Source organism: Cavia porcellus, unplaced genomic scaffold (genome assembly GCF_034190915.1).
Source record: "Cavia porcellus strain 051 isolate PalLab524CR breed Dunkin Hartley unplaced genomic scaffold, mCavPor4.1 scaffold_7, whole genome shotgun sequence".
In the NCBI taxonomy this organism is placed as follows: Eukaryota; Metazoa; Chordata; class Mammalia; order Rodentia; family Caviidae; genus Cavia; species Cavia porcellus.
Genome location: NW_026947490.1, coordinates 49,023,487 through 49,049,067, shown reverse-complemented (window position 1 = coordinate 49,049,067; position 25,581 = coordinate 49,023,487). Strand labels below are relative to the sequence as shown.

Below are 25,581 nucleotides of genomic sequence, written 5' to 3'. Positions count from 1 at the left end.
TAGGCCTCCCCTTACCTTGACCTTCCCAGCTCCTTATCTTACAGATCGGCCTGGAGTTACCCAGAGGGAAGAGGTTGATCAGCTACAGCAGTGCATGGCACTGACTCTAGACAGTTACATCAAAGGCCAGCAGCTGAGGTCTCGAAATCGGTACGTGGGCTTAGAGACTGCACCTACGAAAGGAAGCTTAGGGAAGCATAGAACTTAGGATAAATAAAGATTTTTATGCTTTTTCTTTGGGAAAACAGGTCTCTTGTGGTTCTGGTCCTTCCTGTGGACCATCCTGTTTCAAACAGTTCCATCATCAAATTGCATTTACTGCAGCTTCATCTCACTTTTTCCAGATTTTTTTTTTTTATTCAGTAGAGATGCAAAGTAGTAGCTCACAGGCTCAGTATAACAGCATTCCTGAGATTGATGACATCCATCACTTTGTCACTCCAACATCTCTAGACCAAAGTAGCCCCTGAAGAGTTTTGCTCACTCTTTTTCCCAGGCCCTTTTTCTCCTCTCTAGGGGGCCAAGTCCTTGGAGTTTTCATATCCTTTGAAGTTATGGTCATTTGCAGTCCCATGGCCAAAGCCAATCCCTGGTTCAGTAGTCTACAATCTACATAGGTTCTGAAGTAAGCACCACTTCTGTCTTGCTCACTGCTTAGTGAATGAGTCAACTTGCCAGAAAGGGGATGCTTTATACCACATAATTACAAACCTACCTTCTAGAACTTGCTCTAGAAGGCCAGATTCTCACATTCCGTACAGATGAAGTTCTGGCCAAAGTTGAGGCTTTCTTTACACTTGGCCCCCAGAGATCTGGGTTCAGGAAAAACTAAGCATGGTGAGAGAAGACAGTGTCAGAGGCCTCCTTGGGGATCTTTGGAATTTTTGATAAATTTGTCATATCAGAGTGTGACTTTCTCTAACATTCAGACAGGATTACTCAGGGACAGTTCAGGAGATCAGGGCCTCAGAACAGAATACCCATCTGCCTTATTTCCCTTCTCTCTCTCTGGTCTTCCTGATACTTCCTCCACAGGTTTCTGTATGCAAAACTGCTGGGCCTGTTGGTGGAGCTCCGGAGCATTAACAGCATATACTGGCACCAAATCCAGCTCATCCAGGGACTGCCCGCCATGATGCCCCTGCTCCAGGAACTCTGCAGCTGAGGCCGGGCTCATCACCTCCCCAGCCCTCCTGGGCCATGCTGGACGGGAAAGGGAAATTGTTGGGACAACATATTGGGAACAGGAGGAAGGGAGCTCAGTGATTACAGTGAAACACAAAAGTAATAACTGCCTCTTCATGCGGTTGTGGGGGTCAAGTTGTTCTCTGGAAGCACAGAATGTGAAGAAGGAAGCACCCTCAGGGAAAAGAGGTAATGCTCCTTCTGGGAATGGGAGACCCCCACTTTCTGAGGCTAAAGATTTAGCCTCTCAGCCCTACTTTCTCAGCCTCAGGAGGCTGTGGGATAGGACAACAGAATGGCGAGCAAGTCTCATGCAGACTTTTCCGCTCTGAAGAGGAATGGGCCAGGTGCTTTAGTCCAAAGGAAAACGAGGACGAGAGGAAGAAAATTCAGCCAGACACACCTCTTAATCTTCTCCCTTTGTCCAGAGCCACAAGCCTGGGGAAGGGGAGAGTGGGTCTGGTGGCAGAAGTAGGAGCCTCAAACCACCGCCTCATCAGCTGACCCTGTGGCAACTCCAGTTCTGAGGAGGGCATGGTCCTGTCCCCCACTCTGCTCCTGAGACCTAAGGGTCACCTAGCAAGATGGGCTCTGGAGAGGAACCTAGTGTTTGGCCCCATGGCACCTGACTCAGAGGTTCAAGCTGCTGTGGGCCCAGCTCTGGGACAACCTCAGCCCACAGTGATGCTGAAGCCACAGTGGAACCTGTTGCGCCAGTGGTTGAGGAAAGCTCCAAGAGCTAGGGTGACGGGCAGGGGAGGCATCTTCTTCTCCAGCACAGCACCTACACACCAGTTACTATCCACCAAGCCTGCAAGGGAAATGAGTATCAGCAAGGTTATTTAACCGGCCTTGGAGAAAGGAGACTGCGGAAGTAAGGGAGGGCCTCCCTCCCTCTGTATCCCCTGATCCCTCAGCACTTCCAAATGTCATCACAGTGACACTCACCTCTAAACACCATGTTGGCCTGGGGCAGAGTCAGGTGGTAACCAAAGGAGAAGGTTGTGTCCTGTAGCCTTGTGTTTGCCTCAAATTCCACTCCAACCTGAACCTGAGAAACATAGGCAAGGAGAGGGGGATCCATGTCACTGAAGACCAGAGGGTCCTCATAGGGGACCAGCAGAATGAAGGCAATGTGACAGTGTGAGTCATACCCAGTGTGAGGAGGAAAAACACTAGGCCAGAGATGATCAAATCATGTTATACACATGTACAAATATGCAAAAATGAAACTTACTATTCTGTGTGACTAATATGCACTCATTTTTTAAAATGACAGTGAGAGGGAAAAAAAATTGGCCAGCAGAATTTGTGGAGGTCTAGAGTGGCAAAAGTTGACAACTGACTTGTTAGGGTAGGAAATGACATCGGAAGCCTTACCTGTTCATTTGCCCTGTGGTAATAACTTGCATGGGCCCCACCTGATCCCACATTCAATGTAGCTACCCAGTGTACAGCTGTAAGAACCAAAGGATGGGAAAAGGAGCGTTACAGGAGGACACAGGCAAGAACACCAACAAAGTTACAACTGCCCCTCCCTGTCACTACCCTGCTTTACCCCATACCCGAGTACTTCCCAGCCAGGGTCAGGATGGCCCCTTCTTCGCCTGGCCGCCGGTGATAAACTAGCTCTCCTCCAAGCACCAGCCGATGAGTGAGGCTCTGCAGGAAGTGAGCAACCATGATCACTGTGGAGGAATGGAAAGGCATGGAATCAGTCACAGAGACCAGGTCGGGCCTGCACCCCCATCCCCAGTTACCCCCATTCCTGCTCACTACCCAAGAAGTTCCTTCTCTAACTCCTAACCCAGACATGGCAAACCTGTGGCACATGTGCTGGAGCAGGCATACAGAGCCCTCTGTGTCAGTATGCAAGCCAAGTGCATAAGTTGTTTTTTCTAAACTAAAACTTCAATATTCAGGTGTAATTGCAGTGTTGGCATTTTGCAATAAATAAGTGGGTTTGGGGTTACAGTTTGGGCACTTGGTCTAAGAGTTTCACCATTACTGTCCTAAATTATACAGTAAACAAAGAAGCAGAACCAACATTAGCAAATGGGCAACCAAGACAAAAAGAACCCTGTCCCAATTTCTCACCTGATTCCCCAATCAGGTCAGGATTTCCTAGGGTCAGAGTGGCTGTGTAATCATCTCCCCGATACTCGCCATCAAACTGCCATGTCAGGAACTTAGCCTGCTGTGTCTGAGCAGGGAGACAAGAAGTCAAATTGCCCTCCTTCTTTCTATGATTTCTTCTGCCTCTGCTCCACCCCTGGGTCCCCCAGGGCAGGATACCCATGGAGGAGAAAAAGAAGTGCCTCAGTGGATGGAGGCGGGAACTGGGGGTCACCTGGAAGACAGCCTTAGCTCGGAGCCGCTCTGCCAACAGAAGCAAGACCTGGGCGTTGAGGCTGCCACTGCTGTCCATATCCCCCACCACAGTGGGGAACACCTGTTGAGGAGGGTAGACAGTAAGGCTGAGCTGGGGAGCATCACTCAAACTAAACCCAACTCACTACTGTAGGATTTCATTAACATTATCCCGCGCCCCCTGGTGGTGGCACAAAGACAAACTCTGATATCCTCACACAGGAATGTTTCTCTGCCCCTTCCCATTCAAAGGAAACTCAAAAAATCCAGTTACTTCCCATTCTTCCCCATAACATGTACATTTCCTTCTCCTTCAGCTCTAAATCCCAGGTGAGCTTTTAGGGAGTTGACTTAGGGGTGTGATGCCCTCACCTCAGTAGGGCTAAGCTGCCAGTCCCCTGCATAAGCGGCATGGAGGTGATAGCCCGGCAGGCCCAGGGCACTCAAATGCACAGTGTGAGACACCTAAAGAAAGAAGAGGCAATGGAAGAAAGAGCATTCCTGCTTTATTTCAATCCCTTGTTCCACCCTTCATGTTCTCCCCATTTGGAGGGACTCTCAAGAATCCCCAATATTCCAGCATAGGCAGAGGGTCACCAAACTTAAAGCAACAAGTCCCACAGGCAAGGGAAGTACAGAGAACCCCCACATCCTCCCTCACTTGTCCCAGATAGCCTGATTAAGGTTGGACTACAGAGGAAAAAAGGATCTAGGAACGGGTAGAGAGGAACTGTAAGAAAGGGCCAGAGGAGTGGGAGCACCTGGAAATGGCTGCTCAGAACCTTGTTGACAACGAGCTTCACTCCCTCCATCTGTGCTGGGAATACATCTGAAGGGGGTGAGGGGAAGGGAAGGAATAAGCACAGACCAGGAACCTCTACCCAAAGAGGTACTCTCCCCTTCCAATCCCAAAGGAAGCACGGGAGGAATTGACCTCCTTTTAGATCCTGCAACAAAATGCTCCACTTCATTTGGGCATCTGAACCTCCTTGAGGCTGGATGCCCCTGTGTTCTCCCCAGTCCTGCTCCTATCACTGGAAGGATACCCAGTATTCCCTCCCGTCCTCTGCCCCTTCAACTTGAGACAGCCGGATACCAAGTTCTCACCTTTGCAGAGTCGGTGCAACTCATCGAAGCTCCCAGGATTGGGCAGAGGTTCTTCTCGGCGGGGGCTCCGGCGGGGCAAAGTCCCCATCGGTGCCAGGCCCAGTGTGTTCCCCATTTTAATCCAGAGGACAAGGAGGGACCAGGATTAGCCTGGGAAAAGACGCTGTTGCTCCCTCTACCAGCCATGAGTCCCACCCCCCATCATCCAGCCCCCCCAGTCCCAGAAACTTCCACATGGTCCAATGCTAGCCCTGGAACAGAAAGAGCTGGAGGAGAGAGCATCGATGAGGAGCCTGAACCTCAGGCACACTCCCGCCCCATCTTTGATCCCTCACCCCCACCTGTCACCCCTGTCCTTTCGCTCATTCTTTAATCATCCCTCTTACCACGGACCTCATCTATCTTGCTAGTCTCCCTACTTTTCATTCCTGCGTCCCCCAAACAGACCCTCACTGGAGCAGTAGTCCTTACCATCTCAGACCATCCTGCTGCCCCTTTCCCCTAGGCACACCCCGGTCATCTTGATGGGGGCAGCCATCTTGAGTGATGGCAGAATTGAAGCTTCACGCTACATTCTTAGCGCGGTCTTGAGCGCCATCTTGGAAGCGGGCAAAGAAATCAATCAAAGACCCAACCCTCTCCTGTGAGCTCCTCCCAATCCATGAAAAAAAGGAGTCGCGATCTCCCAGTAGCCAATGAAAGAGATGGAAGTAAAAGAGTGACAGGCCTGATGACCTGAAAGTTTCAACCCCGGCACTGCAGAGGCGGGTGAAATTTAATTGGTGGCGTCTTTGTAGCAGCTCAGATCTCCCGGCCTTTCCAAAATTGGGATAAACCTATGAGCGTGCAAGACACTAGAGGGAGCATGCCGTCGCTTAGGCCAATGAAGCTCCTTCCATCTCCCGTGACGCAAAAAAAAAAAAAAAAAAAAAAAAAAATTCCAGCCTTGACACGAGTTTTGTGAAGAGTGACGGAGGGAACAACTATGAAGACTTCTTTTTGTCCTGGGCATTGAACCCAGGGCCTTCGCACCGAGCTATTTCCCCAGCGCTTTTTTCTATTTCAGATTTTGAGACAGGGTCTCGCTGAATTCCTTACATTGTGCAATCTGGGTTCCAGTTTTGAGATCCTCCCACCTCAACCTTTCAGGGTCTGGGATTACAGGTGTGTGCCATATCACATCAGGCTGAAGACTTGTTTTGAACCTTGGTTCATGTCACCTTACCACCACTAATACATCCTTCCCACAGAGGCTCTAGGGCCTTTCACAGTACATCTCCGAATGACTACCTCTCACAAGAAAACAGACCTGGGGGAAAGAGTCCTTCAGCCTCATAGGAAGAGTTTGGGCTGTACTATCAGTTGGATTCCTTCATCATATGAACCCATCCCAGTAGGAACAGATGTTGGTATGCGAACATATTTCACATCACACTATTATTGTTCCTATTCCTACAAGAGTGGGGTCTACAGCTCTCCTATTTGTCCTTTTGGTGAACTGGGAACCGACATAAGAGTTAGGGTTAGAGGAGCAGGTTCTGGTAGAATGGTTCCCTATAACAGCTGCCTTCTAGAGCCAACCCTCCCCTCTCCCAGTCTCAAGTCACAGTAAGGAAATCAAATCTAGGAACAGGACTGCAGCCTGTGAATATGCTTCACCCCAGGGCCAGAGGCAAACAATAGAGTAACCCTCAAGCACTATGTATTCCACAGGAAAAATAGATGATTTCTTGGTTTTCGGTCACTACCCCCGCTTACTAACTCCCACATCTCCACTCCCAACTCTCAGGAATGTTCTATCTGCATAGGAGGTAAGCTTTGGGGGCAAAAGAGTGAAAAATACAAATGTTCCTGATATATGTTTAGCTGATTCCACTGAACACTCTGGGTCTGAACAATGTACCTCTGCCTCCTTCTCTCACAACTAGGACTGGGGCAAGGGCCAGGGCCTTGCCATCAGGAATGCTATTTGCCCCTCTGATTCAATATTGGTTGACCACCACCTCAAACAGATAAGGTGAATAAGTGACCAGGCACCTTCAATCTTTATCCAGGCAAAAGTCTTTCACCTTTTTTCCTATGAGAGCTCTCTGGTTGGGAGTGGGAGGGTAAAACCTGTTTCTTAAATTTGTTTTCCTGGAGGTAGGGTATGCTCATTGATCAGTGAGCAGGAGGGTCATTCTGAGTACTCACTTTTTTCTCCCCCATCTCATTACACATTAACTCAAACAGGACAGACTTGATAGCACCTGCCCTCTGACCCTGACCTCATTCCCCTCCCTCCAATTCTTTCATACTGCCCCTGATTTCTCCTTTCTTCTGTTCCCCAATACCTCTGTGCTAAACTGCAGTGATGAGAGGTAGGTTCAGGTGATGAAATCTACCCATAATTGGTTACCAAAGATTGGATGTCAGAACTAGAAATCTTGCTTTCCCATTGTATAAAAATCTAAGAACTGATAATCGCAGGTCCCAAAAGAATACACCTTAAGCAGACCTGAAGTGTACCCTCTTGCCCTCTCCCAAGGCCTTACCCCCAGTACCTTCCCCATTGCGTTGAGTCCCCCTTACTTGTCCTCACCTCCCCCATTTCTCCAGTTTTTCTCCACAAGGTTCAACACACACACACACACACACACACACACACACACACACACACACACACACGAGTCTATCACCTGACAGTGGGTGGAGAAGTAGACCAATATATAGCTGTGCCTCTGCAACTAGTCCAGGAACAGCCAGCCAAGGACAGAGACGCTGACAAGGTATGGTGAGCAAGCAAGAGGTGTGGGCAGCATGCAAAAGGAGGGAACCGGAGTGGAGGGCAGGGGAGGGCAGGGACTGAAGCCCATTTGACTAGAGTATCCCTTCCCACCACCAGCACACGAAAACACTGTTCCTCTGTCACCTTTTCACCATGAAGCTCCTTGCAATGACTGTGCTGCTGCTTACCATCTGCAGCCTAGAAGGTGAGTGTCATATGGAGAAGGGGCCCAAAGATAGACAGGGCTGGAGGTCCTGGACACTCATCTATGTGTGCTCCTTTCTTCAAATCTGGTGACCAGAGGGCTCAAAAACTAAATCAATAGCATTCCCTCTCTAAAATCTGGAAGGCCCATTCAAAGACACTACCGGGTACTTTTGGTGGAAAGCGCAGAGAATGGGGGTGGATACTGGGAGAGGTGTAGCAGGAGACCAGGCCTCCTTACTGGAGACCCAGCTGAGAAGAGTACGTGTGTCTGCGCAGGAGCTTTGGTTCGGAGGCAGACAGAGGAGTCAAATCTGCAGAGACTGTTCTCTCAGTACTTCCAGACCATGACCAGCTATGGCAAGGACCTGTTGGAAAAGGTGAAGGCCCAGGAGCTTCAGACTCAAGCTCAGTAAGTCTTAAGGAGAGGGGTTCAGGGGCTGTGGGACCGTGGTGAGAAGGAAGGGAAGGTGGGAGGTCTCACAGGAGACTGAGCTTGGGATTGGGGTAAGGATGGATTCAACTTAAATTGGAAAGAAAAACTTATGTGTCACCCAAGGATCCCATGCACCTGTTAGACAGATGGAGACAGCACAGAAATCAGTCTTGAACGTCAGCATCCAGGGTGTATTCCTCTGGCCAGTACAGGGCCTGCTTCTCCTCTTAGGAATCTTACCATGGCCAAATGTACCCGGTATATAGTTTGGGGACCTAAGTCAATTTGTCCTAACCTTTGCCAGAGACTAAAGTCCTTCACATTGACCTCTAACCCCTCTCTATCCAGGGCTTACTTCACAAAGACGCAGGAGGAGTTGGTACCTCTGGTCAAGAAGGCTGGAAATGATCTGTTTAACATCTTGAGCAATTTCGTGGACTTCAAAAAAACACAGCCTCCTGCCCAGTGAGGTGTCTAGATCATTGCCCTACAGCTCCTGCTGGCCCCTGGAACACCCACGGGCTAGATCTAGAGCCCTTATCTCTACTTACTTTCCATTTTCTACAATAAATGCAGGAGTCAAACTCTGAGCCTTGTGTGTTTGGGTAACAAGAACACCAGAGTAGGGGAGGAATCGGAGGAAAGAAAAAGACAAATCTGCTTCAGAAAGAAGGATGCCAGGCAAGGTGGTGCATGTCTATAATCTCACCACTCATGAGGCTGAGACAGGCAGATTGCTGCAAGTTCAGGGCCAACATGTGCCGTGACCCATGTGGCCCTTTGAGGTTTATGGGTGAAGGACCTTGGACCTCAAGAGGAAGAGAAAATAAAGAACAGACAAAGCTGGGGTCAGGTGGAGCTCTTATCCTCCTGATGGGAGGAAAGGTATTGACCCCTCACTGCAAGGGCCTTAATTTATACCTTTTAGCAACTAAATGTCACATGACACCCTGTTGTCCTAGCAGCCACTGTTCAGATTGTCTTCAGCCAGGTGTTCTCCCGGCTGAAGCAGCTTCTTCACATGCTAGCCCCAGGCACTCTTTGTTGTTGGGATGGTCATGCTCCAGCCTTGTGTGTGTGGTCAATTTCCGGCTTCAATGACTTCCAAAAAGCCTGGGATACATAGTGAGTTCAAGGTCAGCCTGAACTACATAATGAGAACCTGCCCTGTCTCAAAAACAAAAAAACAAAACAAAACAAAACAAAAGGCTTTGGTATGGAGTGTGGAGAAAGTGTTGAGATAAATGATAGAAATGTCAGAGCAGGGGCTGGAGATTTAGCTCAGCGCCATAAGCGCATGCCTTGCAAGCAGGCAATTGTGAGTTTGATCCCCGGTACCAATAAAAGGAAAAAGACAAAAAAAAAAAAAAAAAAAAAAAAAAAAAAAATGGTCAGAGCAGGGGCTACAGATACAGCTTAGTGGCACAATACCTGCCTGGCAAACCGATGTTTTTCTTCCTCAAACTGAAAGAGTTTTCCAGAGGCCTGGGAAGAGCCTCCCTGTAAGTCATGGATCTAGGAAAAGATTGAAAGTCCATAAACTCCCTGGTGCCGATAAAAATGAAAAAGACAAAAAAAAAAAAAAAAGTCCATAAATTCTGGATACTACAGAAAACGAAGGCACTATAATAAATAAAGGAGAGAGAGAGAGAGACAGACAGACAGAGAGACAGACAGACAGTCAGACTTGCAGCAGAGACATATTTTATTTGAGACAAAAAACTTGAGAGAGGCTGCTGGCTCCAAAATACCAGAGCAACTCTTTTACAGAGTAAGGGGTTTATATTTAGGGGAGCTGAGTAGTAGAGAATGAGGAAGCTGGAAACTATTCTAGGATCAGGTCATCTATCTTTTTTTTTGTCCTGGGAATTAAAGTCAGGATCTTGTACTTGCCAGGCAATTGTTGTGCCACTTAGCTATATTCCCAGCTAGATCATCTATCTTAATCTGTGATCAGTGATCCATTTCATGTTTATAATAAGGTTCACTTTTTTTTTTTTTTTTTTTTAAGATTCACTATTCTTGAAGAGCCGAGGGCCTTTTGCTTTGGCATGGTCTGTTCTATAAAGAGGACTTAATTAGGGGTATTGATATTTTTACAATGCTAAAACAATGTGGGAAAGGGTCAAAACTCATGGGAAGATGTCCTTTGGACTTTTCCTTACAGACATCCCTCAGAATGTCTTCCTAGTTATACTAGGAAGAGAAAAAAGCTCCCCCAAATTAACCCAGTGTTCCAAGACACTGTCTGAGCTGAGGGGACCCTGTGTTTCTCCCATCTTATAAGGAAAGGAAAAGCTGGGAATACTCCACTGCCCAAAAGTGCTCTAGTCCTCCATTCTGATTTGGACCCTGTGTGGGGAAGGCCCATTCTCAGCCCTTTGCCTACCATTGTCCAGGAGCTGTCCATGGAACAGGATGGGCAGCTGTCTCAGAGCCTGGATGTGGGTAGCCATGAAAGTCATTTAAAGGCCTGACGGGTGTGTAACTTAGTGAACACATGGGGCTAGGGAAAATTTAGGAGCTGTAGTATCTGAATTGCATCAAAAGAGACTGAAGATCAGTCAATGGGAGGAGAAAAATAAATAAAAAATGTAGGACAAAGGAAAATGAGGCATTTTCCAATAAAGATGTGTCATCACGTTATTTACTGCAATGCTGGGGATTAAAGCCAGGCCCTTTCATATTAGGCAAGGGCTCTACCACTGAGCTATACTCCCGGTTCCCTATTTTAAAACAGTTGCTTCTCTACCCAGGCTCATTTCTTGCATCTCATTTGAAATCACTTTTCTTTCAGAGAGTAGAGATGGCTCCGATTTCTTATAGGTAGTGACAACCTCCTTAGTTTGGCCTTCAAGACTCTTTCAAAACATCCACACTTTCTCATGTGGCAAATGTGCAAGGACACAGATATCTCAGTCAGTCACTTGTATCAAGTAGACCTTGAATGGTTATTTCATTTAAGAGCCTGAATTTCTCCTAGGGGCTGGTGAGCATATCAACTGGTGTAAGTAGCTAGAAACTAGTTTGGAAAGTGTAAGTCACTATGCAGGGCAAAGTACTGCTCAATACATGGTATTGCCAGTAGTTAGCTCTAGACTTGTTGGGAAGGGAGCTGTTTTGGGTAGCACTGAGGGGACTCTTTGGCCATCCACCCATGTGCTGGGTGAAATGATTTTCCACTTGGACCAACTTGTTCCCCTTTGCCTTACCCACTTCCAACCCTTATCTGATCCTGTCTCTAAGGTCCCTCTTGTCCGAATCCCCTGAAAAGTCATGGATTTCCATAAAACTGTCCACTAGGAATTTCTCAGGCACATGCACTGGATTGGCCTTATCTGGGTTGGTGACTATTGGGATTAAACATAGGCTCCCCCACCACATAACCTTGCAAATGCTGAAGTCCATGTTGGGTGCATAAGTTTTTCCTCTGCCCTCATGTCTCCAAAAGTGCATGTCCTTCCAACAGAGTGACAGTATACCCCCAAGGCACCTAGGATCAAGGTGCCATCCTTCCCCCAGCCACTCAGCACTTATTCATATATTGAGCAAACAGCCCTGAAATCCATTAGACTGTGAGTTCTGTGAGGTTGGGAACTGAGTTTACCTTTTTAAAAATTGTATCTCCAATACTCTGTCTAGTGCTCAGTGGAGGCTAAATAAATAGATGATAAATTAATGACTCAGTGGAGTCCAGTCTGTGGCAGCTTTATTGGCAGTACTCCCTGGCCATTATTTAGTAGGAGCTGGGAATGGGGAAGGCAAGAAGGACAGGAGAAGGGAATGGGACCAGAAAAGAACCATCAATGAATAGCATCTTAGCACAAGTCTTTAACAGGGAGGAGGACTGGTAGACACTAATCAGGGGTTTAGCATGATTATTGGGATGGGGCCAGCTGGCATTAACCGAGGGAGGGCCTAGGTGATGCCAACCATGAGGGCTGCGAGGAGAACTGGAAGCTGAAGAAGGAGGTAACAAGGACATGTGGTCTAAAGTTACTGGGGCGGTTTCTCATGCTTCAGTGTTTCATAAGTCTCCTGGTTCCGAGTGCTCAGACCCTAAAGGTGGAAATCAAGGATGAGAAGCTTGAGCCCAATGCAGGTCCCCCTAACCCCCTTCTTTTCAAAAGTCACTCACCGTGTAAATGCCATCTGGTTTCTGCAGAGATGGAAGAGAAAAGGCATTAGAGATCCATGTGTCATGGAGGAGCCCTTGGCTCTCCTTTCCCATCCCAGGAGGCATCTGTGTGAGGACTCTGGCCAGCTGCCTTAAGGCTGGAGGGGGCTCACAAGGGTGCTCCCAGACTCAAACATGCTTTTTGTTCATGTGGCTACAAACACACATCCACACCATGGCACACAACTCTCATGTATTCACCGGTCCCCCTGCTTTTTCTATCCCATTGTCTGGTGGGTATTTCACTTGTGGCTCAGCTAGGTGGCAGGGTTCATAGACTGAGGTGAAAGAGGCACCTCTGAGCTGCATAGGAAGCAGCAGTGCCAGACACACACCCTCCCACGAAAGGCCAGAACCCCAGGCTAGCTGAGGGCCTGGAAAACTGCAGGAGGATCCATACCTCATAGCTGGCTACAGTTGCCTTTCGCACTTGGATCTGGAGTGAAGAAAAGTTAATCAGTAAAGGAGAAGTTAAAGGCTCATCTCCCTTAACCCCAGACTTTGGGGGAGAATCTCTTTGATTCCCCTCCAATGCATGCTACTGCCACCCTCCCACTTCTCCAAATCCCACCCCACCCTGCCTTACCTTGAGTCGACAATAGAGCAGAGTCAGGATTATACCATACAAGAACAAGATGGCATCCAGGATATAGCAGAGCTGAGGCTCGCCCAGGGCCGCTGAGGGGAAAGAGGATGCCCATGGGGTCAGGGACCTCAGTGGGGATCTGGTGCTTGCAGGAGATGACAGGGCTCTAGAAAGGGGGTCAGAGCCTGGAAAGGAGCCCTCTGTGGGAAGTAACTATCTTCCTCTATGGATTCCCGTTTCTCCTTCTTTTCCCATTCCCTCAGTAGGGCAGAGATAGAACGGGCGGCATGGATTCTACTGCAGGACTTACAAGGACTAAGCTGAAGACTTCCGTCTCAGCCCAATCCTCTTTTTAGTCCTGTGACTCCCAGGCAGCACTGAGCACTTCATTCACCTCAAGGACTCATCTAAGTTCACGGGCTAAGACTAAAACCTCAGCTCAGAAGGGAAGGGGCTAGAGGCAGTGTCAATTTCAGCGAAGAAACCACAGGAGTGTCTCTATTCAGTCCTGTGACCTGTGGCTGAGGGCTGGACAGGAAGGATGTGAGCTGGGGAAGGGAGGGAAGGCAATTACTCTATTATTGGTCATCTAGCATGAGCCTCATGCTTTCTGACCCACAAGACATTTCAGTAGGCAAAAAAATGTGTCCACTTTCCTTGGCTGTGTAGACACCACTGGCCCTGCATACAAGGCTGGGAGAATGACAAGAGGCCCAAGGGAATGACCACAAACTAAATCCAAAATGTAGATTCCTCTTCCGTCTACTCTGCTCTTTCACTCACCCTGGGCCTCTGAGAGGGGAAGTTTTGCGTAATTTTAAAAAATCACATAGAGCCTGGGCTCTGGAGACTGTTCCTAACTCTGATCAGGGCCGACAGAGTACGTGTCACTAACATGGGTCAAGTACTGACACCGGTCAAGTACTTTTCTACAACACTCTCACACAAGCTATTGCACAAATCTCAAAACTACCCTGTGAGGGAAACATCATCTTCACCGTTTTATGGATAATAAAACCCAGGCGCTCGGAAAAACTAAGTAACTCATTCAGGGCTCAAGTTGAGTGACACAGCCAGAACTCAAATCCAGGTTGTCTGTCTCCAGAGTCTGTACTTTCCTTTATGTACTGGCGTCCCAGCCTCCGTCATTGCCAGGAAGCTGCCTAGTGGTTCACTTAATTTTTTTCCTCTACCTTCTCAGGCCAGATAGTGGAACTCCTCCCCAGACAAACGATTTCAGTTTCTCTAGTTTCACTGGAGAAGAGTTTACCAAACTCTTCCCAAAATTCTGCCACCAACCCGTTCCAAAATACACACCCGATCACTTTCCCTGCTAGACAACCCAAGGCAAGCAAAAGCTCTTACAGAGGTGGTGGGGCCTGCCCTCATCTGCCTCTATTTCTCGCTGTTCAGGTCTCCAGGCCTGAGCATTTCATGGCACCCCTCTTCCTCTTGCTTGTCAACAGAAGTGTGCCCTAAAAGGCCTACAACTGGGTTTACCTCGAGACCCCTTGCCTCCCCACAAAGCCCGAGGACAGCCGCCCCACCAGCCAGAGGGGGTTGTGTACATTTAAGTAGCTAGCAAAAGGCTCTGAGCAGAGGATTGGAGGCACCCCAGAGGGAATGCTGAGCAGGGGAATCAAGTTCTCTTCCCAGACCAGCTCTTCATGCCATACAAAAATGCTCTTCCCCTGCCAGACAGACCCTTCACATCAATCCTGAAGAAAGCCTGGAATGAGGTAGGGACTAAAAAGAAGGGATCCAGGACTAGCACCACCCCCTCCAGGGGTCTGCATAGCATCAGCTTCAGCGTTTGTGTCTGTCTGAGCCCTGTGCTCACCATCAGCCTTCTTCCTCCTTTTCTTGATCCAGCCTTAACGCCCACCCTGGGGCCAACTCACTGGCCCTCACTAAACCTTCTCACCTGCTTGTTCAACCAAAAGGAGTAAGAGCAAGACCACTGCTGGATACATCACGGGCAGGGGGCTGAGGGGCTGTGAGCTGCCAATCAGATCTCTGACAGCGCCGTGCAGCTGTGCTCCGCTAGCAGGTCCCTGACCACAGAGTTCCCCCCTTCCTGCCCCGCCTTCCCCAACACTTTGGCCCCTTCCCCTTCCTGCACCAGAGGCCGGGCGGTGCCCGGAAGGGCCAACTAGAGAAGCTGGGAGATCTGGGCTCAGCCTCTGCCCTTCAATGACCACCCTATCTACCCTTGCAACCAATGAGGAGTCTCCCGCTTGCGAAAGGCAGTTTTCACTCTTTCCCTCCTCCCTGGTGAGCTACATGGGCAAGATAGTGCTCTCAAGATTCCCCTGAATCCTGCTACAGACCTTTCCTTCCCACCAGGAACATCACACCCAGCTTGATTTGAGGAGTTTACCAATTTGTGTGGATACCGAGGTTTGGGCAGGAGGAAGTGAGGGGAAAAGGGGAAATGGGGAATATAAAAATAGAAAAGGATGAGAGACAGAGAAGGAGGGTACACAAGAAGAGCTGCGGGGAGCTAAATGTAACAGAAATGCAAAGTAAAACCCAAGACACCAACAAAAAAATACTAGGGGCTGGGGATTTAGCTCAGCGGCATAAGTGCCAGCCTTGCAAGCAGGCAGTCGTGAGTTCGATCCCCGGTACCGATAAAAAGGAAAAAGACAAAAAAAACAAAAACATACCAAGCCAGGTGTTGTGGGGCTCTTGAACCCTATAGTATTCTGATCCTGTATCGAATGCTTCCCCAAATCCTCTCCTTACTTTCTCAGACCATGGCCTAGAGTGTTTCCCTCCTTATCCTCTTAAATATTTTTTGAACTGTAATCCTAGCACTCAGAAGGCTGAGGCACAACGATCACAAGGTTGAGGCCAGCCTTAGCTACTTAGTGAATTCAAGGTCAGCTTGAACTACTCAGTGAGACACTGTCTCAAAAAACAAAACAAAACAAAACAAAAAAAAGACATACCAGGTATTTGTATTTAGGGGCCACAAGGCGGCTAATTTATTATTTCTCCTTTTCTAGTACATGCACAGGAAGTCCACACAGCTAAATGCACATGTACACATGCACACAGCCTCATGTCCAGTGAGGAACAGGCTCTGCAGAGGCAGCTGCTAGTCAGGGAGATCCGATGCTGTTCCCTCCTTACCGATCTATTTCTCCAAACACAATATCTTGGGTACCTAGAAGGTCAGAGCACAGAGAGAAGTGCTGTTACCAACGATCCAGAACCCACTGCTGTGTCCGGGAGAAGGAGATCTTGAGCCTGTGCCATAATCTGTGCTGAACAGGGCTATTTGGTTTCTGCTCCCACTGGAGCCCCCAATTCCTTGTTCAGGACATTTCCACTGCATAAGAAGTCTCATACCTATGATGGCAACGACGTCTGCCAACATGTGTCCCTGAGACATCATGTCCAAGCCAGCCTGGGGGATGCAGACAGCAACAGGGTTAGCCCAGATTTGCACAGAGAGAAGACTTCACAAAAACCTTAACTAAGGAGAATAAACTATGGGATTTACTGAAATTAGAATCACTGGGATTACTTCTTACCAGGTGGGCAAAACCAGGAGCCTTGATCTTGCAACGGTAAGGGCGGCTGCTACCATCAGACACTAGGTACACCCCAAACTCTCCCTGTCCAAAGAGGAAGGTAGGAGCCTTGTCAATAGGCAGGACACTTGGCTTTGCCCAACAGCCCTTCTGTTCTCCTCTCCCTCCCTGCCAGGCAAGCATTCTGTTGAATGGTGTCCTCTGCCACCCACACTTCACACAGCTTTTCCTTCCCCTCTTCTCACCTTGGGAGCCTCAATGGCTGTGTACGTGGCTCCCGGAGGAACTTGGTAGCCCTCAGTATACAACTTGAAGTGATGGATCAGCGACTCCATGGAAGTCTGAAGACGGACAAAGGCAGCATCGCTGAAGCAGACCTAGCTGCCTCCTAGGCCTTCCCTCAGCAACAGAATCTCCAGCCCCTACCGATTAAAAATTCCATGGAAGTCAGTAAGCAGAGAAGACACAGAATAAAAAGGAGAGCTAGGAGAGGTTCAGAATCTTACACAGTAAAGAAGTAAAACTGGGGATCTGGGGTTTAGCTCAGTGGCCTAAGTGCCTGCTTGGCAAATGTGAGGTTGTGAGTTTGATCCCCGGCAAAAAAAAAAAAAAAAAAAAAAAAAAACCCAAATAAACAACAACAAAAAATTAAAACTGAAAAGTAGAATTTAATCCAAGGATTCTCCTCCCTGACCACTGGTCCCTTCCAATACTGCACTGTCCCTCTTCCTGAAGCCGACCTTCATCTCTGCACGCTTAGGTGGAGACACTTTGGCATCATCAACCTTGATCTCTCCAGGAGGCATCTTGTTCAGACACTGTTCAATGATTCGAAGGGACTGGCGCATCTCCTCTACCCGACACAGGTACCTAGAGCAGGTGGGACAGACTCAGAGCAAGAGTAGAGTGTGCAGAGAGGCAGCTCTGGGGCTGGGAAGACGCCCACTGGCTGACCTCGAGTTAGGAAAACATTCTTCACTGTTCTGTTAGAACGACACCTCTGCATAGCGTGACTGCTCATGAGCCTTATAGTATTCTGATCCTGTATCAAGTCCTTCCCCAAACCCTCTCCTTATTTTCTCAGACCATGGCCTAGAGTGTTTTCCTCCTTATCCTCTTAAATACTTTTTGAACTGCAGAATGCAGGGTCAGATGGAAAAACAAACAAAACCCTCATAGCAAAGTTTAGGGTCAACAAACAGGAATGGAATTTTAAACTTAAGAATTTCGTGGAGAGAACACTCAATTAGGAAGAGTATAGTCTTAACCATTAACAGCACAATCCCAGGTTAATCTGTAATTTTTATGCCCCAGACATCAGTTAACAAAATGTAGCCTAAACTAGTTCTTTGTAAAACAGAGATTATCATAAATAAGCTGCCATACATGTGCAACCTAGTCTTTTCTTTCAGTACTGGGGATAGAACCCAGGGCCTTACAAATACTAAACATGTGCTCTGCCACTGAGTTATATCCCCAGGTCATGTATACACAAGTTCCCATAGATACTTGGAAGCTTGCAAGGAGAGTAGACAGGAAAGTAGCGAGGAGAAAATTTAGGCAGGGGCAAGGAGCTGGACAATGAACTGGGAAAGGATCTGGGCCTTACCTATCATAGCAGTCTCCTCGAGAACCAATAGGGACATCAAACTCCACCTGGTCATAAACATCATAGGGCTGGGTCTTCCGCAGATCCCACTGGATACCTGAGCCCCGGAGCATCACTCCACTGTAGGGTACAAAGGGCATCACAGGCTGCACACCACAAAGCAAGAAAGGAGGCCCATTTTTCCTTTGTCTCCCCTTTCCCCACACTCCTGGTGTGAGACACAAAGTCAGGGCATGACAAGTAGGGCATGAAACATCCTTGAAAGCCAAGACACTGGGCAGGAACTCCCCACTCCCAACCCCATCTCCAGGGAGAGAAGTTGTACTCTCTCACCTAAAACCATAGTTAAGTGCATCTTCTGCTTTTACAACCCCAATGTCGACTGTTCGATTTCGCCAGATCCTATTGTTAGTCAGCATCTATCAACCAAGAAAACTAGTGTGGTGATACTCTTCATAACAATCCCCAAATACCTCTGTATTTCTTTGTAGGCAGGAACTAAACCTCAAAAGCCCTTTGGAGGGGGGTTTCCTACCCACTTCTACCTTACCTCCTCCACTTCATCAATCCGAAGAGAGAAGTTCTTAGAAAACTGATAGATGTCATCCAGGAGGCCAAGGGGTAGGTCCTAGAAGGTGTCAAGCCCCGGAGACAGTGAACACAGCTGAGTCTCCTCTAAGGACAGCCAGTTCACACCCCTTTTCCAGGGAACAGGGTGAGTCCCCATCAGCCGGTGCTGCCCTCCAGTGGCCACACAGGGAAGCAGACAAGGCTGGAAATCCCCAGGCAAAGGAGCCCCTTACCTGGTGTACTCCTCCGGGTCGGATGTAAGCAGCATGCATTCGGGCTCCAGACACCCGCTCATAGAACTCAAACATCTTAATAAGACACACTGGGAATTAGTCACAAAGTACTGGGCCCATACGTCCAATAACACGGTGGCCGACTACCCTGCCTTTTGCCTTTTTGTGCCAACAGATCTCTCGTAAGAGTCCCTCACTGAATTACCTTGCTCCCCAAAATGGTCTCCTCTTCTTTTAATCTTGTTGCCTTCATATTTTCCCTATTTCCTGTACTTACTTCCCTAATCCAATTCCCAAGCTTCCCTCTCCTACCTTTTCCCGTTCCTCAAACATCCAGAAGAAAGGGGTCATGGCCCCAATGTCCAGGGCATGTGTGGTCACGGCCATGATGTGGTTCAAAAGTCGTGTGATTTCTCCAAACAGCACTGTGGTGAAGGAAGACAAGAAGAGATGCATATTAAAGCCACAGATCCGGCTTGGAGAGCAGTCCAGGCAGAGCTTGGAGGCTGGACACTAAGCTTGGGTTCCAAAACGCTCCTATGATGGGGAAGGGGTGGTGAAGGCACTGTGCTGTGCTTGCAGTGGGCAGCAGGGGTAAGGGGCAGCACATACCTCGGATCCACTGTGCCCGGGGAGGAGGCTGGATGTTTAGCAGCTTCTCCACCGCTAGTGAATATGCCTGCTCGTTACACATCATGGACACGTAGTCTAAGCGGTCAAAGTATGGAAGGGCCTGGGAAAGGGAAAATCCAGGTCACAGCTAAGAGGCTCATGAGCCCAGAGATTCTTGCCAGAAGCCTGACATTGGAAGATGGTGCTGCATGAGCCCCCCTTCTCTCAGCAGCCCCACCAAGGCAGGATAGACTGCCCGGGAACCAACAACATGCTGGCAAACATTTAAAACCTGCCTCCCTAGGGGTGGGGTTTAGCTCAGTGGCACAAGCATCTGCTTGGCAAGCGCGAGGTCCTGAGTTCGATCCCTGGTACCAAAAAAATAAAGTAAAATAAAACCTGGGTCTCCACAGTAAGGGGAAAATCCTGATCTGTCAATTTCCATGCTAAAAATACTCCCACCAACCAACATTACATGACTGAGTGCAGCACTGGGAAAAGCAGCAGGCTATTATACAGTCTTTCTACTGCACATGTGTGAGGAAATCAAATGCTTCAAAGGCACTGCATAGGAAAATATGCCAACAAGGAAATGAGTTTTGCGTATTTAAATTTTTTTTTTCAGATAGGATCTTGGGGCTGGGGATTTAGCTCAGCAGCACAAGCAACTTCCTGGCATGCACAAAGTCATGACTTTGACCCCTGGTACGAAAAACAACAACAACAACAAAAACCCAGGATCTCACTTTGCAGCCCAGGTTGGCCTTGAACTTGTAATGATCATCCTGTCTCAGCCTCAAGAGTGCTGGGATTACTGGTCTGCACACTATGCCTGGCTTTATTTTTTAAGCAACAGACAAAAACCTAACAATTGTACATATTAATGCGGTACCTGGGATGTTTCAATATATGTAAAGTTTTGAGTATTTATTTTTGTTTTTAATACATTAAGTCATAAACTTAAAAAAATCATAACTCTATAGAATTCAGTTTGTTTTGTTTTGTCTTTTTTTTTTTTTTGGTCTTTTTATTGGTACCGGCGATCGAACTCACGACTGCCTGCTTGCAAGGCAGGCGCTTATGCCGCTGAGCTAAATCCCCAGCCCCCTTGTTTTTTCTTTTGAGACAGGGTTTCTGTATGTAGCCCAAGTGGGGCTCGAACATGTGATACTCCTGCCTCAACCATCAGTAACAGGTTCCCAAAGTTTCTAAAAACTTAACATTTAGGTTTCGGTAAGCCAGTATGTGCTGGCTCTAGCACATCACAATAAACAGAACTGTGGTCTCAATATCACCTCTGTCAGAGTGTCAGAGTGTCTTGGACTTCTAATTCTCTTTTTTCTCTTGAGTCTCTTAAAACTGAGCTATTAAAAGGTAATGAGTTACAGCGGTATCTAGGAGTAAGGGATTTGAGGAAGACAGAGCACCAGGTAAACATGGCCTTCTTCCAGAGTGCCCACTACGGCCTAGTCCTAGCTGTCTGCTGAGCCAGCGTCAGCTTCCAGGAAGGAGGCGGGGCTAAGACCGATCCTTGGGACAGCCTGTTCTTGTCCTGACATCACTGACACCCATGGATGCTGGGCCCAGAATCCATAACAGCGAGACTCTGGGGAATTGCATCCCAGTCACTGTGCACCTCTGACCTTGGGATACGTCTAAATCCAGACGCCACTATCCAATTCCTTCCAATCTGAGTCTATTGGGGAGTTTTACGGCTTTCCTGATAACAGCAAACTGTCACAAATCCAGAGCTGGTCACTCTGACTCACAGTTTCACAAACAAACTTAGCTGGGAGATACAAGAATCAGCTGCAAATTTAAAAGCTGACGTCTCTCCTCTCCTCTAATTTTAAGGACACTGGATTTGACGTACTAGTATGAGAGGGAAAACTGAGGCACTAGAGTCATGGTAAAGGGGGCAGCCAAAAGTCAGCCGGAGAGAAGTGGGGGATTATAGCTCATCTCAAAGCACTGCTGAGGGATAAACCAAATCTAAACTCAAGCACCTCCCTCCATCCTCCCTACCAGGCCTGCTCCAATAACCTCTGTGCGCTATTACCCATAACACCCTCCTCTCCCCAGGCAAAAGCCCAGATCCCATCAACAGGCTCCCCCACACCTGTAGGTAAGTCTTGTACTCAATGAGCTTCTCAGTGCCTCGGTGCAGGAGCCCAATGTGAGGGTCGCACTTCCGCACCATCTCCCCACTCAGATCCATCACCAGCCGCAGGACTCCATGGGCTGCTGGGTGCTGGGGCCCAAAGTTCAGGGTTAGGTTGGAAACTATGTTTTCCTTTGGAGGGTCCACATCTGAGAAATGGGAAATAGGTGAAAGCCAAATAGTAATTCCCGTGCAAACCCCCGAGAGACAGCAAGGAGTTAGTCTCTCCCTGCGGATCTTTCATCTCACCATTCCATTCCTTGTTAATTTCCTCATTGCTGGTATAACTAGGAAGAAAACCATTAGGTAGCAAAAAGGCAAGAGAGAGACCTACATTTCCTAATGAGCGGGACTATCTTACTCTCTCTTACAAATATCTTTTTAATAATTACAGGTAACATTTATATCACCTTAGTATGCAACAGTTACTACTCTACTATGCACTTCACTTATTTTGAATTAATTCTCACGTCGATCATAGTACTGTCCCCATTTTACTGGAGAGATTGAGGTGAGAGAGCTCAAATGACTTCTCCAGGATCACAAAACAAATTAAGCGGCAGAGCCAGGATCTGAACTAAGTCTGTTCTGCTCTTGAGTCTATGTATACTTTGTGTGTGTTTGTGGGAGGGAAAGGGTATTGGGGATGGGACCCAGGGGTGCTTCACTGCTGAGCCTTAGTTTTGAGACATGGTCTTCCTAAATTGCCAGGCTGGCCTAAAATTTGTAACCCTCCTGCCTCCATTGTATGTGCCATCCTGCCTAATTATGCACTCTTAACTATTAGAATATAATGGGGGGGGGGAATATAATGCCTTCTGAATGTATCTGGTAAATGCCAATCAGGAAACATTTGCTTAATGCATAATGCTACTAAGTGACATTTTGTTTTGATTTGGTTTGGTTTGGTTTTGAGACAGGTCTCACTATATAGTTCAGACCGGCCTTGAACTCACTATGTAGCACAGGCTGGCCTCAAATTCAGTGATCCTCCTGCCTCCTGAATGCTGGGATTACAGGAGTGCACCACCATGCTTGGGCTCTAAATGGCAGTTTTTACCCTCAAGGAGTTTATACTTTAAGTTGGGAAAATAAATGCATGTGAAAAATGGTAACACAGGTCAAATTTGTAAGTTACCAAGCAATCACCTCAGGTATTACGTATTTAATGGACGCAAAGAGCACAGTGAAGACTTCATATAGATAGCATCTGAGCTGGCCCAGGCATGGGGGTACCTGTAATTCTAGCACTTGGGAGGCTGAAACATTGTGAGTGATCATTGTGAGTTTGAGACTAGTCTGGGTTATAAAGTGAGCTCAAGACTCCAGCCTTTGCTTAGGGAGACCCTGTCCTTAAAAAAAAAAAAAAAAAAAAAAAAGACCAGATATGAAACGTGAAAAAAGCCACATGGTTGACTTATGAGGATATCACACATCAAAATCAAAGTCAAGAGGAAGCGCTATTTTTTTTTTTCTTTTTAGAGCTGAATATATTTATTGAGAAGAAATAAAGCTTCTGTCTGGGAAAGAGACAGAAGGGTTCCTGAGTGGATTGCCCAGAAGCACTAATTTTGGTGAGAGGAAAGAACAGTTTTCAAGTAAGTGTCACTTGAGTGCCAATAGGAAAATCACATTGTCCATACAGGCAAATTAAAATAGGCTAAGGCTGGTCACTGAGGCACACACCTGTAATCCCAGCAGGAGGATCACTTGAGCTTGGTGCCAGCCTGGGCTACATAGTGAGTTCAAGGCCAGCCTGAACTGCAGTGAGGTCCTCAAAATAAATTAATTAATTAAAATAAATTACCTCAAAAATAAATTAATTAATTAAAATGGACTAAACTTGAAAGAAGATGAATATTTAAATCTATTAGGGATTTTTGGCTATTGGCTGAATCTCTTTTCTGTCCTACTACAGTAAAAGCTATAATAACAAGTATCATTTGTTCAATAGTAAAAGAAGCAAGCATCGCTGGGTGTAGTGGCACACTCCTGTAATCCTAGCACTCACTCGGGAGGCTGAGGTAGAAGGACCATTGCCAGTTTGAGACCAGCCTTGGTTACAAGTGAGCCCAAGGCCAGCCTGAACTGCATTCTGAGACCCTGTCTCAAAAAGAACAAAAAGGAAAAGCGAGCAGGACAGGGGCTAAAATTTGCTTAACACAAAGGATTAGAACACAATTACAAATCAGCTTGGAACAGGAATAGGTTTGCGACAGCAGCTCTGGACACTCACCATTCCAAGGTGGAGGCTTCCAGTGGGCTGTTTCCTTAGTAGGGTACATGACAGGACCCGAAAACTGCTGTGCCCATTCCACATCTGGCTGCCACTGCCGAGCACCTCTAGGAGTTAAAAGACAGATCCTAGAGAAGGGCCTGAACAATGCTTAGTTCCTCAGTTTCCATTCACTCTAAAAAGGTTCCAAGGACGGATGTCTTGGATTTTTCAACGCCACATTACTGAGTCAAAATACGTTGAATTCTAGAGAGTCCATTTCTATTAATAAGTCATTCCTGGACTTACTTCCCCTAGCACTCTTGTGCATGTAAGACTGGGCATCCTAACTCCTTCGTATTTTCATTACATTCTCATTCTCATTCATGTGGATATGAATGCGAGAAAGGTGTTTAAAGATCACCTAAGACTATGAAGAGAATGAATGGGTGAATCCTGGCTCCTCTGCTGAGCTCTGGAAGAGAGATGCACGTAATTAACTAAAGTTGAAGGGCAAAGACTACCACTCCACTAATTTTACCCCTGGTAAAACGGGTTCAAAACCCTCTTCCCTTTCTCGGTTGCAATGGGTGCCACGACATTTTGGAACCTGAGAAATCAGAGCAGGTGAGAGGGTCACAGACCTGGGTCATTCTTTTCGGAGGGTCGCTGGGCCCAAAGAGTGACCTCGGATTCGACAAACTCTACCCTTAGGAAAAACGCTTCGAGGGCTGCCATCGGTCTCACCTGTTGGGCTGAATAAGCAGTCGGACCCCGGGCCAGGGCCGCAGCACTTGGGCCCCAACACCACGTAGGGTGCAAAGAGCCCTCAGCGCCGCCATCTTACCGCAACTGCAGCCTGTGGGAAGGAGAACCGGGCGGAAGTGACTCCTGCGCGCCTCCATGTGGGCTTCCCCTATATTAGCATCACTGGAACGCCATTTTGGAAGAGGGCAAAACTGTCAATCAGGAACCTGACCATTTCCGGGTTCTGCTCCTTGGCTTCACTTAAATAACAGTGACTGCTGTCATCCTTACTGGGGGCGGGCCGTCTCAGGGCTGTTCTAAACTACTGTAAGCGAGGGAGACTTGCTGCTGTTCCTGAGCTCTCCTCCCTTTCCCAGACGCGCACTCACGCGGATCCTTCCTACTCCCTTCTGCTTTGGCCGCTTCCCTTGGTAGTCATGCTCAGCGAAGAGAGTGTTTGAGCCTTACCCTTGCCAATTACCTCCCCATGAGGAAATCCAAAAGATCTGGAACAGCTAAGCCAGCTGATTTCCAGATGCCCCGAAAAGGGATAAGGAAAAGGGGCCCAGTTGTGGCTAGGCGGGCCTGACAGCTCCCGCCAAACCAAAACAAAGAAAGAGAAGGAAGCCAAGGCCACCAGCATTGGTGGAGGCTCTCCCCCTCCCACCCCCGCCCAGTGTGAAGGAGCTACTTCAACCCAGATGGGAGAGGGAAGGTCCTCTGTGGGTGACCCTGACATCCTCAGGGCTTCCTGAATCACAGACTTGGTCAGTGGCCTCAGAGGTGCCTCATGCCTGCAGTCCACTCTGTCCAGTGTATTTTCCCACGTCTTTCTCATCCTGTCGCAGTTCTTCCCAGTAGTGACCAACAGCATAAAAGTATAAGAGCACCAGGACTCTGATCTCAATTGGTACCGACAAGACTATTGCTTCCAAGGCCAATTCCTGTCTCTCCCTCTGCTTCCAAACCCAGCTCCAGCTGGCCCACTCACCCGTGAAGTTTATACAACTTTCCCACCCTGGACTGTTTAAGGGAGAGTTAACCCTAAACCCTAAACAAG

At 47.8% G+C, this 25,581-nt stretch overlaps 5 protein-coding genes across 10 annotated transcripts in view; 2 read left to right on the top strand and 3 right to left on the bottom strand.

Moving 5' to 3' along the window:
- Nr1i3 (nuclear receptor subfamily 1 group I member 3) overlaps window positions 1-2,434 on the top strand; it is a 28,097-nt gene extending 25,663 nt beyond the window's left edge. For 4 of the 5 annotated variants that reach the window (XM_063253555.1, XM_063253554.1, XM_063253552.1 and 1 more), the window contains 2 exons: window positions 45-150; window positions 1,036-1,291. In XM_063253555.1, coding sequence (XP_063109625.1) covers window positions 45-150; window positions 1,036-1,165 — 236 coding nt within the window. In that variant the 3' untranslated portion in view covers window positions 1,166-1,291. Of the gene's footprint in view, window positions 1-44; window positions 151-1,035 lie in introns of all 5 variants that reach the window. The other variant, XM_005002287.4, reaches the window with a different exon arrangement.
- Tomm40l (translocase of outer mitochondrial membrane 40 like) lies at window positions 205-5,290 on the bottom strand. 2 transcript variants are annotated; one of them, XM_063253557.1, is made up of 10 exons: window positions 5,134-5,290; window positions 4,663-4,812; window positions 4,317-4,384; window positions 3,928-4,020; window positions 3,536-3,637; window positions 3,283-3,388; window positions 2,751-2,873; window positions 2,566-2,642; window positions 2,134-2,236; window positions 205-1,996 (listed from the first exon to the last, which is right to left on the bottom strand). In XM_063253557.1, exons 2-10 carry the CDS (start codon window positions 4,775-4,777, stop codon window positions 1,857-1,859), a joined length of 927 nt encoding a protein of 308 aa, XP_063109627.1. In that variant the 5' UTR covers window positions 4,778-4,812; window positions 5,134-5,290; the 3' UTR covers window positions 205-1,856. The 2 variants fall into 2 exon arrangements, with proteins under 2 accessions (XP_063109627.1, XP_063109628.1); XM_063253558.1 differs by lacking the exons at window positions 4,317-4,384; window positions 5,134-5,290 and having other exon boundaries at window positions 4,663-4,793.
- A 2,021-nt stretch (window positions 5,291-7,311) lies between these two features.
- Apoa2 (apolipoprotein A2) lies at window positions 7,312-8,659 on the top strand. Its single transcript, XM_003466591.3, has 4 exons — window positions 7,312-7,430; window positions 7,547-7,634; window positions 7,913-8,045; window positions 8,418-8,659. The coding sequence occupies exons 2-4, from the start codon at window positions 7,583-7,585 to the stop codon at window positions 8,536-8,538; spliced, it is 306 nt and encodes a 101-aa protein (XP_003466639.1). The 5' UTR covers window positions 7,312-7,430; window positions 7,547-7,582; the 3' UTR covers window positions 8,539-8,659.
- A 3,102-nt stretch (window positions 8,660-11,761) lies between these two features.
- Fcer1g (Fc epsilon receptor Ig) lies at window positions 11,762-14,946 on the bottom strand. Its single transcript, XM_003466590.4, has 5 exons — window positions 14,757-14,946; window positions 12,833-12,924; window positions 12,647-12,682; window positions 12,208-12,228; window positions 11,762-12,128 (listed from the first exon to the last, which is right to left on the bottom strand). The coding sequence occupies exons 1-5, from the start codon at window positions 14,803-14,805 to the stop codon at window positions 12,066-12,068; spliced, it is 261 nt and encodes an 86-aa protein (XP_003466638.2). The 5' UTR covers window positions 14,806-14,946; the 3' UTR covers window positions 11,762-12,065.
- An 846-nt stretch (window positions 14,947-15,792) lies between these two features.
- Ndufs2 (NADH:ubiquinone oxidoreductase core subunit S2) lies at window positions 15,793-24,638 on the bottom strand. The gene is made up of 14 exons (XM_003466589.5): window positions 24,522-24,638; window positions 23,796-23,902; window positions 21,518-21,708; window positions 19,399-19,519; window positions 19,099-19,211; window positions 18,787-18,861; window positions 18,534-18,611; window positions 18,317-18,402; window positions 17,984-18,103; window positions 17,115-17,244; window positions 16,620-16,715; window positions 16,375-16,458; window positions 16,190-16,247; window positions 15,793-16,004 (listed from the first exon to the last, which is right to left on the bottom strand). The coding sequence occupies exons 1-14, from the start codon at window positions 24,614-24,616 to the stop codon at window positions 15,967-15,969; spliced, it is 1,392 nt and encodes a 463-aa protein (XP_003466637.2). The 5' UTR covers window positions 24,617-24,638; the 3' UTR covers window positions 15,793-15,966.
- Between the last annotated feature and the right edge of the window lie 943 nt (window positions 24,639-25,581).